Genomic DNA, 13,690 nt, shown 5'->3' on the forward strand with positions numbered 1-13,690 from the left:
GGACCCTGGGATCATGACCTGAGCTGAAGGCAGACACTTAACGACTGAGCCACCCAGGCTCCCCTCAATGACTTGATTTTTAAGTTACTTTCACCAACACAGAAGTAGCCAACGATTCTCCTACTTGATCCCTCAGGACAGTAATCCCACTCCATGTTCTCAATAGCCACTGGTAGGTGTCTAAAACTAAAAGTCAATTGAAACAAAACTAAAACCAGCTTCTACCCCCCTTTTTCCAAAGAGACCAAAACAGTCTATCTTTGCAATTTGAACAAGCCCATATACCACTTGTAAAATGGAACCTGGAACTTATCCGGTGACTCAAGTTCTTGGATGGATCCCTAAATCATATGGAACTGCTGACTAGGGTTGAACTCTGGATAAATCCTCCTATCCGTTCATCCAACAGACACTGGGAATTCTACATTAAAAATGACAGTCCTCACTCCTAGGTAACATATGGTACAATTCAATGGTCTGTTCATCTCCTCATCTAGTTAATATAGAACAAGCCATTTTTATATGCTAAGCATTATGCTGGGTGCTGGAGTATAAAAAATAATGTAAGCTAAGCACAAGAAACTGACATTTTGAGCAGTTACAGATGATGTTATAAACTAAGGATATTAAATTATTGTTGCTGTTGTGGCTATAACATTAGCTGAATATTTACTATGTGCCAGGCACGGTTTTAAGTATATTCCATATTTCACTACATTTAAATCTAACAATAACCTTATGAAATTTGTGCTATTCTAATCCTGCTTTACAGCTAGTAAGTAGTGGAGCAGAGACTCAGGTCCATTTAATCAGGTCTGCTTCAAAACCTGTAGTCTTAATAAGAAAACAACAAATTGTAAAGGAATTATTTTTATTCCTTTACAATAATTAATTATGATGAGCAATAAGGTGATTCTATAAAAGGAGACTGTAAATTGAAGCTGAAGAAATTCTAGGTTTTGACAACTTACATATTTTTTCCCTTGTCTACATTGCTTTGATTATGCCTATCCATTACCCCAGAGCTCATGCAATACTCTAAATTATCAGTATTATTAGATTTTTAAAACATTTTTACTGTTGCAGTTATAAACAATAGCGATTAGTAGTTTTATAGGCAGGTGTAAGTAAGTATTGATTTTGGCATATATAACTTGATTAAACAATGCTTTCTGCAATCAACCATACTTCTTATGTCTTCAGATGCCTCTGAAAGCCAAACTTCTAAGCACGTGGAAGGTTCAATATTTAACAAAATCTCAACATTTAAAACTTACATTTTGATCACCTCAATTTAATGAAATGTGAAAAAAATTTGCTTATTGATGAGGGTAGGTGCTTTTTTTTCCTGATCTGGGCATATTAAAAAAGTATTTTTAAAATTTTTGATGGCTACAGTGAATGAGATTACAAGCAATAAGTATCATACTTAAATTCCCTTGATCTATTGATAATGGAACAATTCAGAGAACATATAAGTGGCTTCCAGCAGGGGTTTCCTAGGGCTCGAAGGCTATAAGCTGGACCTAGTTTTTCTAAGGTTTGGTTTTTTTTTTTAGCTTTTTTTTTTTTTTTTTTGAGAGAGAGAGAGAGAGAAACAGAGATAGTGAGAAGAGAGCATGAGCGGGGAGGAGAGGGAGAAGCAGCCTTCCCGCCCAGCAGGGAGCCCGATGGGGGGCTCGATCTCAGGACCCTGGGATCATGACCTGAGCCGAAGGCAGACGCTTAATGACTGAGCCACCCAGGCGCCCCTCACTCTAAGTTTTGACTCCTCTTCCCTGGAGCTCCTGCAGTGTGGCCTCCAAATGGCTCCTGTGGCTCCAGAGGGTCACACCCATTGGACAAGCGCTTCTTGGTACCCCAGATTAGCTGACAGATGTCTAGTGGTTCTTTCTATTGGACAGACTTAGTTCAGCACCTGTCCCATTACTATGGTCCTGGCAATTGGCTTAAACAGAATCAGATCCCACCCCTGGTCTTAGGAACTCTTCAGGGCAAACCATATGGCTAACAGGAAACCTGGGGGCTCCTCCCACAGGGAGGAAGTGTGGCTGCTTGCTGCAGGTCATGTCCATCATTCAAAAGTGTTCATATTCATTTTACATGGTTTCATATATTAACAAAAACCCCAGATGCCTACCATGTGCCAGGTACTTTGCTAGGAGGTATGAAAAACAACTAAATTTTGGATTCTACCTTCCAGGAGCTTTCAGTCTCTAGGTGAAAAGTAAGTTTAACAGTGAACAAATCACTTAAAAAGCAAACGAGCCTCATATACCTCACAAGATCACAAAGTTGGACAATTTTACAGAATGGCAGACGATTGAGGATCCAGAAAAGGTTAAGTAATATTCATTCAGAGCCTTTTATGTAAAAGGGGTGCAATTCCCTGCAGGAAGATGCCTACTAAGAATGCTTGTTTTTAAACTCTAACATTTCGGTATTTGAAATAATTTCAGGTATTTGAAAATTTAACATTTTGGGGCACATCTAATTTCCTACTAATTGTAAATAAATGAAAGATGACAAAAGTCACCTCTATTTCTCAGTACACATAACAAATGTAGAGTTTACTTCATATCATACATTTCGAATTTTTATTTATTTATTTATTTATTTATTTATTTATTTATTTATTTAGTAAAGATTTTATTTATTTGACAGAGAGAAACACAGAAAGAAACACAGAAAGAGGGAACACAAGCAGGGGGAGTGGGAGAGGGAGAAGCAGGCTTCCCGCCGAGCAGAGAGCCTGATGTGGGGCTCGATCCCAGGACCCTGGGATCATGACCTGAGCTGAAGGCAGACGCCTAACGACTGAGCCACCCAGGCGCCCCCATTTCGAATTTTTAAAAGCATCTACATTTCATTTTTGCCTTTTTCCTGACATAGTCCCTGATGCCAATTTTTAAATGGTACTGCATTATGCATTTTAAAACATGTTTTTTTCTTCTTCTCCATCCTGGGAACACTACTTATCCTTCAAAGTCCAATTCAAATATAAATCATATGTAAATACAAAAATTAAATTATACAATATCTAAGCCCTTTAAATGCAATATATTCATTACAGGCCCCTTATCTTAGTCGGTGAACACCAGGTGCAGGGCCAGCCCTTCCTTTATCCTAGCATCTCCATTAGCTATCATCCTTTCTGACACACTGCAGATGTCTGTTTCATTAACCCTTTTCCTGCTTTTCTGCCAGGCATAACGTTTTATGGAATCTCTGTGTAGAATACAAGCCTGAGAAAATAAGTCAGGATTATTTCTTTGGAGGTTGCAATGGGGAGAGTAAACGGCTTTGGTCTTTATGATTTCCTTCCGATGAATTCTTGTTCGTGCATAAATATCCTAGTAGCAAAGCATGTGCTCATCTCTTAGCCCAAAGAGGAGACAGACCCCAGGGCTACTAGTCCAACAGGCAGTAAGAATGCACGAAGGCATTCTCTAACGGGCAGCACACTATTAGACACCTAAGTTCCAGATACAGAACAGCAGAGCAGTCTGGTGGATAGGCTGGATTCTTAAAACTCTGATTTCTTGGCTCAGAAACTCATTTGCAATCACTGACCACAGAGAAAGCGCTTGTGAAAATTTCATTTGCTAGAGATGATCTAACTGGGCATTGCAAGAGTACCCCTGAATATTTGTAAATGAGGAGAAGTACAATTGTCACTTGAAATGCTTTGTTTTATTCTATTGACCGCAAGAAAGCAAACCTATGAAACTAAGTTTGCCTGAATTACACTCTTAATAGAATTTTTAACCGAGAATAATTATAACAAAAGGAACATTATGGACTGGGTAGTGTTGGGTAAGATCCCAACTACTGTGTAGGCTGCCTGGGCCGTGGCTCTGCCGGTCCAGGATAGGGTGCAGGAGTGCCTCTGGGTACTCTACTTATCTCCTCTTTTGTCTTTCCTTTGTGATTTAAAGTCAACTTACTGATATCCTAAGGATCCCATAAAAGGCATCAACAGGGACATGGCCTGTCAAGGCCAGTTATCCTAGCAGCCATCCTAAACTGAATTAACCCAGCCTCTCACCATTCTGAACACAGATGGCCCTCTTTCTGGCTCAGTCATCCATACCTTCAGGTTGCATGTAGGACCAAGCATACACTACTGGATCCATGTGAGAATTCAGGTGTCCTGTCTGTTCTTCATAACACACCACTTTCAGCATGAAAAAGTAGAATAAAAAGTGTTCCCACCTAATGCTCTATCACCCGGATCTAGCTTCCATTAACAAACACAAAAGCCAAAGTATATGTTTGCCCTAACTTTCTGGGCTCATGAAACAGAATATTTTAAGTTGGGTAACATTTGGAGTAGTTAGAAAGGAACTATACCATTTCCTATGAGGTTTTCAAGATCTTGGGTTCTTGGCTATTCTCTTTTCTCTTTCTTTAATGGATTTAAATGTTATTTATAGGTTAACAACTAACTGGCTTTTCTTTTTTTTAATAACTGTAGACCAAAACTGTCTTCTGAGCTTCAGACTTCTATCCAGTTCATTTTGGCTCTCATACATTTAAGAGCACCAACTCAGGATTCTCAATTTTACCCACCTCTCCCGCCCACTCTAAGCAGTCTTCCTAATCTTATGTGGCTATCATCTACACAGCCTCTCAAGCCGTAAACATGGGGTTCACCTTTTGAATCTTATTTTTTGCTTCAATTCCAGCACTGAATCCATCACTACATTATCCTATTCTTCCTCTAATATATGTATGTGTAAATATATACAGACATGTATATGTTATGTGTTATCCACACACGTGTTTCTACCCACTTCATTACAGCACTACAATCAGCACACTCTCTAAGCCAGTGGATCTCAAAGTGCCATCAGCCTTACACAGGGACTCTTAGAAAGGCAGATATTTGAGCCTCCTCCCAGTCTGAGACCTTCTGGGTCTTAGAGGCCGCTTTCAGACAACAGTTTTGAGCAATAGAAACTTGATCAAGACAAAGGGGCCCACAGTGACCCCCTGGCTGAATACTGACAGGCCCATCAGGGTACCTACCTCAAGATAGCCACTGGCCCTAATTGACTAATGGGCTACTTACCACCAGGCACAGTCCCCTATGTCCCCATACCTCCATACCTTCCTCCTTTAAAAACAGCCCCCATGCACTGCGTGGTTGCAGTTTCTCCTTTGCCGTCCTTCCCATGGCTACCTTGTGGTGTATTCCATACATTTCTATCGCCTTTGTTCTGCCTCGGGTAAATCCTTTCCCCACAGGCACCACTAGCTTCCACTCCATCGCTGCCCCACATTTGGGGGCCCCCAACCGGTTGAGACAGACACCACATGAATCAGAAACCCATTTGGTGCGGGGCAGCAATCTGTATTTTCACAAATGCTCTGATGATCCTGCTACTTGCTGAGGTTTGAGAACCCCTTCACTAACCATCCTATTTCACTTGATAGCTAAAATCAACTCTCAGTTGGTCTTCCTCTCCCACTCTTGCCCCTTCCAATTCGTTACCTTCCTAGCAGACAAAATAATTTATTTCTAAATTTGATCTAGTCACTCCCCTGTTTAATACTTCTCATTGGCTTTTAAATGCACTCAGAATAAATTTTAAAAATGTTTTAGCATAGCCTGCAAAGGACTTCATGCTATGTGTCTTATCAATGGCTCTGACCTTTCCTACCACCCATCCTCCTCTCCCTTAGTCACGCCATTGCTAGGGCAGCCTCCTACCTGCTTGGTGGATCCCTCCTATTCCTCACAGTCCTGGCTGCTCATCTGGGAGGTCTCTCTCCACTTCCATCATTCTCCCTGCTCCATGACTCTTCTCACACTTTCGAATCTCCATATATACATCCGTTTACTTGTGTATCAGGCACCTCCAATCCTAGATTATCAATTTTGTGAGAACAGGGACCACATTTGTTTTCTTCCAACACTGTGTACCCATTGCCTCCTGAGATGCATCATAGGTGTATTAAAAACAAACAAAAACCTGTTAAATGGCTAATGAAATGCAATTCCTATGAAGGATAAAATACAAACCAAAATTTAAAAAAAAATGGTGTTGATGTTGGTCATTAAAAATTGTGGACTTAAGAATTCCCAGGTAATATCTGGAGTTGGTGTGAAGTGTGGTTGGGATTCTTTTGTGCATGGACAAATTACACATGCTGGGGATTTAACACTGGTGCAGAGGGTTATGCTAGCAAAGATTAATGCACTATATAATCTTGTGGGTCTTACAATAAGTCCTGAGCAGTTCACATGGATAGCACAGACCTTGATTTCTCTCTACCTTTAGTTCTGGCTAATCCATCTTTGTATCCCACAGGCAACACCCATTCAAAACACACTTTGGGTATATCAGCCAGGTTATGCTACTTTGATTCTGCTTTTGATTACCACCCCTCGAGTTTACCTGCTGAACTTTATTTGCTTGTTTTGCTTTTATTTTCTCTTTTTGCTCACAAGTTTAGTATGCTTTAAGCTCAGGATAATTTTAGCTTTTTCTTTGCTTCTAGTACTCAGCATTCATCCCAGCCATGGCTGGCAGTGGCTGGCTGGCTCCATGCATTCTTGGATGCCGGATCACAATCCTTTGGACCCAATCACTGTGTGAGCTCACTTGGATGGGAGATCTCAGGGGAGGGAGAACTGGACAGGTATAAACACAGCAAGGCCAGAGCAATGTGCAAATAAGGTAACTGGCCTGTGGTGGCCTCACCAACCCCCCACTTATGAACAATCCTCTTGTCGAAACCATGACCCAAACTCTCCACTGCTATGACATTAATTCTGTTTTCTACTCTCAAGAAGCCCTTCTCTCAATAATTTCCAAAATGCCTTCTAAAGGTATAGACTGGTAAATGCTAACAGCATAATTCCCAGCTTTGTAAGATATATTAGAAGGAATTTTCTGGGATAGGGCCTGTGATGGTTCATTTTATGTGCATGGGGCACCCAACCATTTGGCTAAGCAGTATTCTAGGCAGGTCTGTGAGGGTGTTTCTGAATGAGCTGAATATTTAAACTGGTACAGTGAGCAAAACAGATTGCCCTCCCCAATGTGAGTAGGCCTAAACAAACTTGAGAGCTGAAATACAATAAAAAAGGCTGAGTCAGAAAGAATCCTCTCTGCTTATCTTCCTGTTGGGACATCAGTCTTCCCCTGACTTCACACACTCAGACTGGAACTTACACCATTACACCTTTGGCTCTCCTGGGTCTCTGGCTTGCCAATTAGACATCTTAGGACTTCTCATCCTTCATAGTTGAATGAGCCATTTCCTTATAGTCTAGCTATCTATCATCTATCCTATTGGTCCCATTTCTCTGAGGAACCCAGAGTAATTCAGGAAACTTCTGGACCAAAGAAAATCATGTGCCTGTATATACTATAATATTTATGAAGCCGGGATGTTCTACCCAATTTATAAAGCTTGCCCAATGTAGCCAGCCACCATGCCACTGCAGGAAAGGACCTGCTGCAGAGCCTCTTGAAGTGTAACCCTATCGAGTACAACTCAGCACAGAGGCCCCACAATACCCTTACTTCTCCAACTTCTGCTGCACTAGGTTCCAGGACCCCAACCACCAGGCTAGGGCCTGACCTATTTAAGATCCCTTCCAGGAGAGGAGGAAAATCATGGGAAGCATGGGATGCTGAGCTCCAGCTAGGTTTGGCCCAGCCAGGGTGGAAGTACCCTAGCTCATGCTCTTTACTACCTGTAAAGATTGGTGGATTTATTTAAATTAACAATAATTTCAAGTAGGACATTGTAAATATTATGAGAAGCACACTGTTGAATGTTGAACCTGAACTATTAAGAAACCAAAAAAAAGTTTTTTTAAATGGCCAGAAAGCTGTTAGCTAACATCGAGGCAGGCACATTCCAAACAGAACATAAACAACTTCAGCAGAATATAAATGATAATCAGACAAAGCCACTCAATGACTATGGTGGAACAAGACAAAAAACAAGGCCACTCCACAACTGGGTCTGCAACCAGACAGAAACAAGGATACTCTGCAACCACAAATATAATATGTCCCTTCTTCAGTTCTCTAAAGTGCCTACTGTTTCTTTTTTAAGTGACAACTCTTGCTTAGCCTTTATCTTCCCTTCCCCTACACAAAAATCACCAAGCTGTACTATCATCAACTTGTGTCTACTTTCTAAGAGGACCCAAACCAAAACTAGCCCTAGTTTCCCTAAACCTCCTGAAAATCACCCACCTTAGCCCCAAACATATAATAAATGACATCTAAACTCCTTCATCACGAAGAGGTTTTGCTGGCAGGAGCTTCTCCTCATGCAACTAAAAGTTAAATAAACGTAACTGCGTCTGACTACAGATGAGCTCCTGATGGTCTCTGGCTGGTGCACTTTGACCTAACCTCCACAAGGAAGTGGCCGCTTACTCAAGGTCATGTTTGACAAGAAGAGGAAGAGATTATGGATGTTAACATTGCAATTACTCAGAGAATCTCAGTAAAAACTAAAGTGACTCACTAAAATGCTCTAAATGAAAAAAATACATCACCATATGAAGAAGAAAAGAAAGAAGAAAGAAAAGCTGACGGAGAGAAGGATCTTTTAAAGTATTAGCGGGGTAACTTGTTTGTTAGGCACTTCAAGCCTCAGGCTAAATGAGATCATTCACATAAGTGCTGAGTATAATGCCCAGCACAAGTTCAAAGCACATTTTTATCATCATAATCATCATCACTATCACTCTTATATTATTATGGATTATCAATCCTTGCAGATGATTTTAACAGGATGCATGCCCACATATATATCCACACAAACATAAAAACAAGAACGCTTGCCTAATTGAGCATATTAAAAGTCTGTCTGTTCATCACATAAGCAAAGGCAAAGGGACAATTAGTACTCACATTGAGCTGAAGTTCATCTGTCCACTGTCCAATCAGACGGTAACCAGGGTTGGTGGTGTTTGTGGTCTGGTACTGAAAGATGTCATAACGCCCAGGTGCATCCCCATTTTTGTTAAACATTACTGGGGTGCCTGCACTCCCTGAGGAAGACAAGAAAATGCCAGATTTTATAATCGAGATTCCTTCTACCTCTTATGCCTTCGGTGATGGTCTGGAGACCTGCTGATGAGCAAGGTAGCTAGTAGATAACCCCATGTTTAATAGGCTCCCCCCTAGATGGGCAATGGATAACCCATGAGTGGCTCATCCCTATGGCCTGTGGATGCTTACTAGAGAAGGTGGGAAGGTGACCTGCTTCCCCCTTTGAACAGTTCTATTTCTCAATATTTCTTAGTATTTTATGCTAATCTTTCCCCCTTGTGGAGAAAATTAAATGCATTTTTCCCAGAGACCATCTTAAATTGTATTATTATTTTAGTTTCCACTTAATTATCAATTGTGGTTAGTAAAGAACCATTTCAAAAATAATACATTTTTAAAAGGAAATCTAAGAGGATTAAAAAATGAAGAAAAAAGTTTACTTAAACATGTACTTGGATATTGATTGCATTTAAACATATTTGTTGCTGGTCATGTCTAATTTATATGATAACCAGTCTAAAATACTTAGTAATGTACATGGAAAGTATTTAATATTTTTTTCTCAATCTGCTATGTGGGTCTTACTTCTTTAAAATGTGGGTCTTAGATGAAACCCATTATTTTGGCAGAATTAGACACTGAAGTCAACTTAAAAAGACTGACACATTCATTGAGAGAGAGAGTGTGTATGTGTGTCCATGTGTATCCTTTCAAAGTTAGATGTGAATGAAAAGCTCCTTAGTATTAACCACGTGGAACAACTAGCAAATCATACACAGAGAACAAAAGATGTGGGTTTGGGTTACTTTCAGCAAGAGTTACAAAGGATTCATCAAAAGTTGGCAAACTGAGTGCTGTTTCTCTCATGATCCCTTGGAAATAGGATAAATACCACTGGCCTCAGGGTATGTGACTGGTATCTGTTCTCTAAGTTAATACTGGATTGATATTTTTCAGAGGAAACAATGATATAGTTCCTGTCTTTTACAAGGAAGTTAAAGATCATTTATAAGCTGAAACAGAATCACTAAGAACAGAAATTCATTTTGTTATTTTTTGTTGGAGAGGGGTGGAGTAAATTCAGGTAATGAGCATCAAGCCCATTTGAGAATTCTCATTATAAATTTAAGACCCAAACGATTGCAAAGTTCTGCATTTGGTTAGCAAAGTCACTAGCTTCTGCAGAAGCTGGGCCGACATGGTATTTGCATTAATAGCATGGATGGGGTTGGTGGGGAGTCATGTTAACTGGAAAAGAGTAAACAAGCTTAAAACAGTTAAAAAAATAAAAGGCACACCTATACTTAAGGAAGCAGTTGTGATGCTGAGTGGCCACACATGAATAATCACTCAACACAAGAAAAGAGTTAGAAAATGGATCCAGACAGAATGACAACATTTAGGTCATCAGAGACATACAGAATTGCAATCCTATGCTGAAAGTTACCTCTAGTAGAAGAGGGGGTTCAATATATAGGCAGGATTCAGGAACAACTAAAGAACTCCACACTATCCTACAACTGTCAAGTATAGGATTTTATAATTCTTTGGTATTGAAAATGAAAAAAAAAAAATTGGAGCTTATAGTAGGTTCAGTAATGGCTCCCCAAATATTTCCATGTCCTAATCCCCAGAACCTGTGAATGTTACCATACAAAATGAGAGATTTTTGGAAATACGATTAGGGATCATGAAATGGGAGAAGATTATCTTGGATTATCTGTGTGAGCCCAGTGTAATCATAATGATCCCTATAGGAAAAAGGGAACAGGAATCAAAGGAGGAAGGGGCTGTAATGGTCAAAACAAGAAGTTAGAGTGATGTGAGGAAGGGTTCATGACCCCAGAAGGGCAAATGACCCTCACAAGCTAGAAAAATCAAGGAAACAGATTCTTTTCCAGAGCCTACAGAAGGAACCAAACCCGCCTTCACCTTAACAAAGCCTGGTGAGACCTGTGTCAGACTCCCAAACTAGAGAACTATAAGATCATAAATTTATATTGTTTAAGCCACTAAATTTATAGTACTTAATAGTACTTAATAACTGGCTTTGGAATCCCCAAGAAGGGGTTTAAATTCCAGAAACCACCTTCTAAGTGTGATTGTTACCACATTATTCATTCTCCTTTAACTTCTGACCACCCCTAATGGGTTAGTGTGGATTCAATGTAATAAAGTATATAAACTGCTTAGTTCCATGCCTTTTACATAACAAATGCTCAATAGATGGGAATGATTTTATTGTTTTTGTTTTTAAAACAAGCTCTGGCCAATTTTATTAAAGACAAATTTTGGGTGATTTACTTTTCAGCAGTCTGTCCCAGTATACTTCTAATGACATCAAATCACCTGGATCAATGATAGCCAATGTGACTTCTCTGTAGTATTTCCCACATGCTGTGCCCATCTCAATATTATTACCGCTGTAGTGACGATGGACACCAGTTTTGGCCAACAGGGCATAGTACTCTATTTCTGATTTCCTTAGAGCTGGACAGTTGTTGGTGAGGATGACCAGCTTTGCTTTGCCACGTCTGATAGTTTTCAGAGTCTGCTTGTACTCTAGCATGCACTTTCCACTTTTCATAACAAGTTGGATCCTAGGTTGATCGACTCCAGTGACTTTTTCATCTCCTTCATGGCCACCATCTTCCTCCCTTAGGTGAGGGACAGTCCCATCAAGACTAGACACCAAGAGGGAGGAGAAAGATGGCGGAGGAGTAGGAGACCGAAATTTCATCTGGTCCCAGGAATTCAGCTAGATAGGGATCAAACCATTCTGAACACCTACAAACCCAACAGGAGATCAAAGAAAAGAATAGCGGCAACTCTCTGAACAGAAAAGCGACCACTTTCTGGAAGATAGGACGTTCAGAGAAGTGAATCCGAGGCAATATTTGGGAAGATAGATGGCGGGGCGGGGAGCTTCCATCAGCCGCTACCGACAAGTGATAGAACCACAGAGCACAAAATCGAACTTTAAGAAGTTGGTTCTGCTGAGGGATATCGCTCCAGTGGCTAAGTGGGAGGTGGAACCCTCGTGGGGACAGTGTGGTCTCAGGACCCTTGGGGTCACAGAAAGACTGGGGGTGCCTGAGTGCGGCAGAGCTCCCAGGTATTGGAGTGGGGAAGCCGGCTGCAGAGACGGAGCAGAGGAGCGGGCTCTCAGCTCGGGGTTGCCATAAACCGTGATCTGCAGCACAGACGGGCCACTACTCCTCTGCCAGCAACCCAACAAGGAGCAGATCCGGGGAGACTCCACTTCCTCCCCTGGGAGGAGCAGTGTGGGAGTGCGCTGTAGGGATCTGCTGGGTTTAGAGACTCCATACGGGGTCGGGTACCAGACATAGAAACGCTCGGGTCACAGGCTGGGTGAGCACGGAGTGTGGCCGGAGACCAGGGAGACGGGAGTGACTGACTGCTTTTCTCTGGGGGCTCACTGAGGAGTGGGGCTCCGAGTTCTCGGCTCCTCCGGGGTGGAGATTGGGAGGCCGCCATTTTCACTCTCCGCCTCCAAAGCTGTACGGAAAGCTTGGAGGGAACAAAAGCTCTCAAGAACAAACCTGAGCAGATTACTTAGCCCAGACCCGGCAAGGGCAGGGCAATTCTGCCTCCAGCAAAGACATTTGGGAACCACGGCAACAGGCCCCTCCCCAAGAAGATCAGCAAGAACAGCCGGCCAAGACCAAGTATACCGATCAATGAGAACGGCAAAACTCCAAAGCTAGGGAATACGGCACACAGAATCCATGGCTTGTTTCCCCATGATTCTTTAGTCTTTCAAAGTTAATGTATTTTTTTTTAATGTTTCTTTTTTTCCTGAATTTTTCTTTTTCCCTTTTTCAACCAAAAACTTCTCAATCCCTTTTTTTTAAAAATCTTTTTTATTTTTCATTTTTAGAGTCATATTCTATCCCTTCATAATAGTTAACCTTATTTTTGGTATATATATATAAATTGTTCTCTCTTTAAAATGTTGGCATACACTTTCTTCTCACATATCAAAATATACCCTAAATCTCTAGTGTATGACTTTGTTCTAGTCTCCTGCCTGATCACATTCTCTCCTTGTTTCTTTTTAAATCCTCTTTCTTTTTCAACCAACTTCTTATCAATTCCTTTTAAAAAATCTTTTATAATTTTCATCTTCACAGTCATATTCCATCCCTTCATCGTATTAACCCTTATTTTTGTATATATATAAGTTTTTCTTTCCTTAAAATTTTGGAAGGTACTTTCATCTAACAGACCAAAATACACCCCAAATCTAGTGTGTGGCACTGATCTATAAACCAGCCTAATGATATCTGATCATATTCTGGTTTTTTGTTTTGTTTTATTTTTCTTTGTTTTTATCTTTTTCTTTTTCTTTTGTCTTTCTTTCCCTTTCTTTTCACCTGGTTTCAGGTCTCTTCTGATTTGTTTAGTGTATATTTTCTGGGGACGTTGTTACCCCGTTAGCATTTTGTTCTCTCATTCATTGATTCTCCTCTGGACAAAATGACAAGATGGAAAAAATCACCTCAAAAAAAAAAAAACAAAACAAAAAACAAGAGGCAGTACCGAATGCCAGGGACCTAATCAATATGGACTTTAGTAAGATGTTGGAACCAGAGTTCAGAATGATGACTTTAAAGATACTAGTTGGGCTTGAAAAAAAC

General features: G+C 40.7%; 1 protein-coding gene and 1 pseudogene across 2 annotated transcripts in view; both read right to left on the reverse strand.

Moving 5' to 3' along the window:
• The window catches only part of GRM7 (glutamate metabotropic receptor 7), a 621,924-nt gene that overhangs the window by 269,231 nt on the left and 339,003 nt on the right, over nt 1-13,690 (reverse strand). For both annotated transcript variants that reach the window (XM_034998142.1, XM_034998141.1), the window contains exon 6: nt 8,889-9,028. In XM_034998142.1, coding sequence (XP_034854033.1) covers nt 8,889-9,028 — 140 coding nt within the window. The remainder of the gene's footprint in view (nt 1-8,888; nt 9,029-13,690) is intronic.
• On the reverse strand, nt 11,330-11,678 carry LOC118005837 (annotated as a pseudogene).

The sequence above is a fragment of the Mirounga leonina genome, unplaced genomic scaffold (genome assembly GCF_011800145.1).
Source record: "Mirounga leonina isolate KUSES-001 unplaced genomic scaffold, KU_Mleo_1.0 Mir_94, whole genome shotgun sequence".
Lineage (NCBI taxonomy): Eukaryota > Metazoa > Chordata > Mammalia > Carnivora > Phocidae > Mirounga > Mirounga leonina.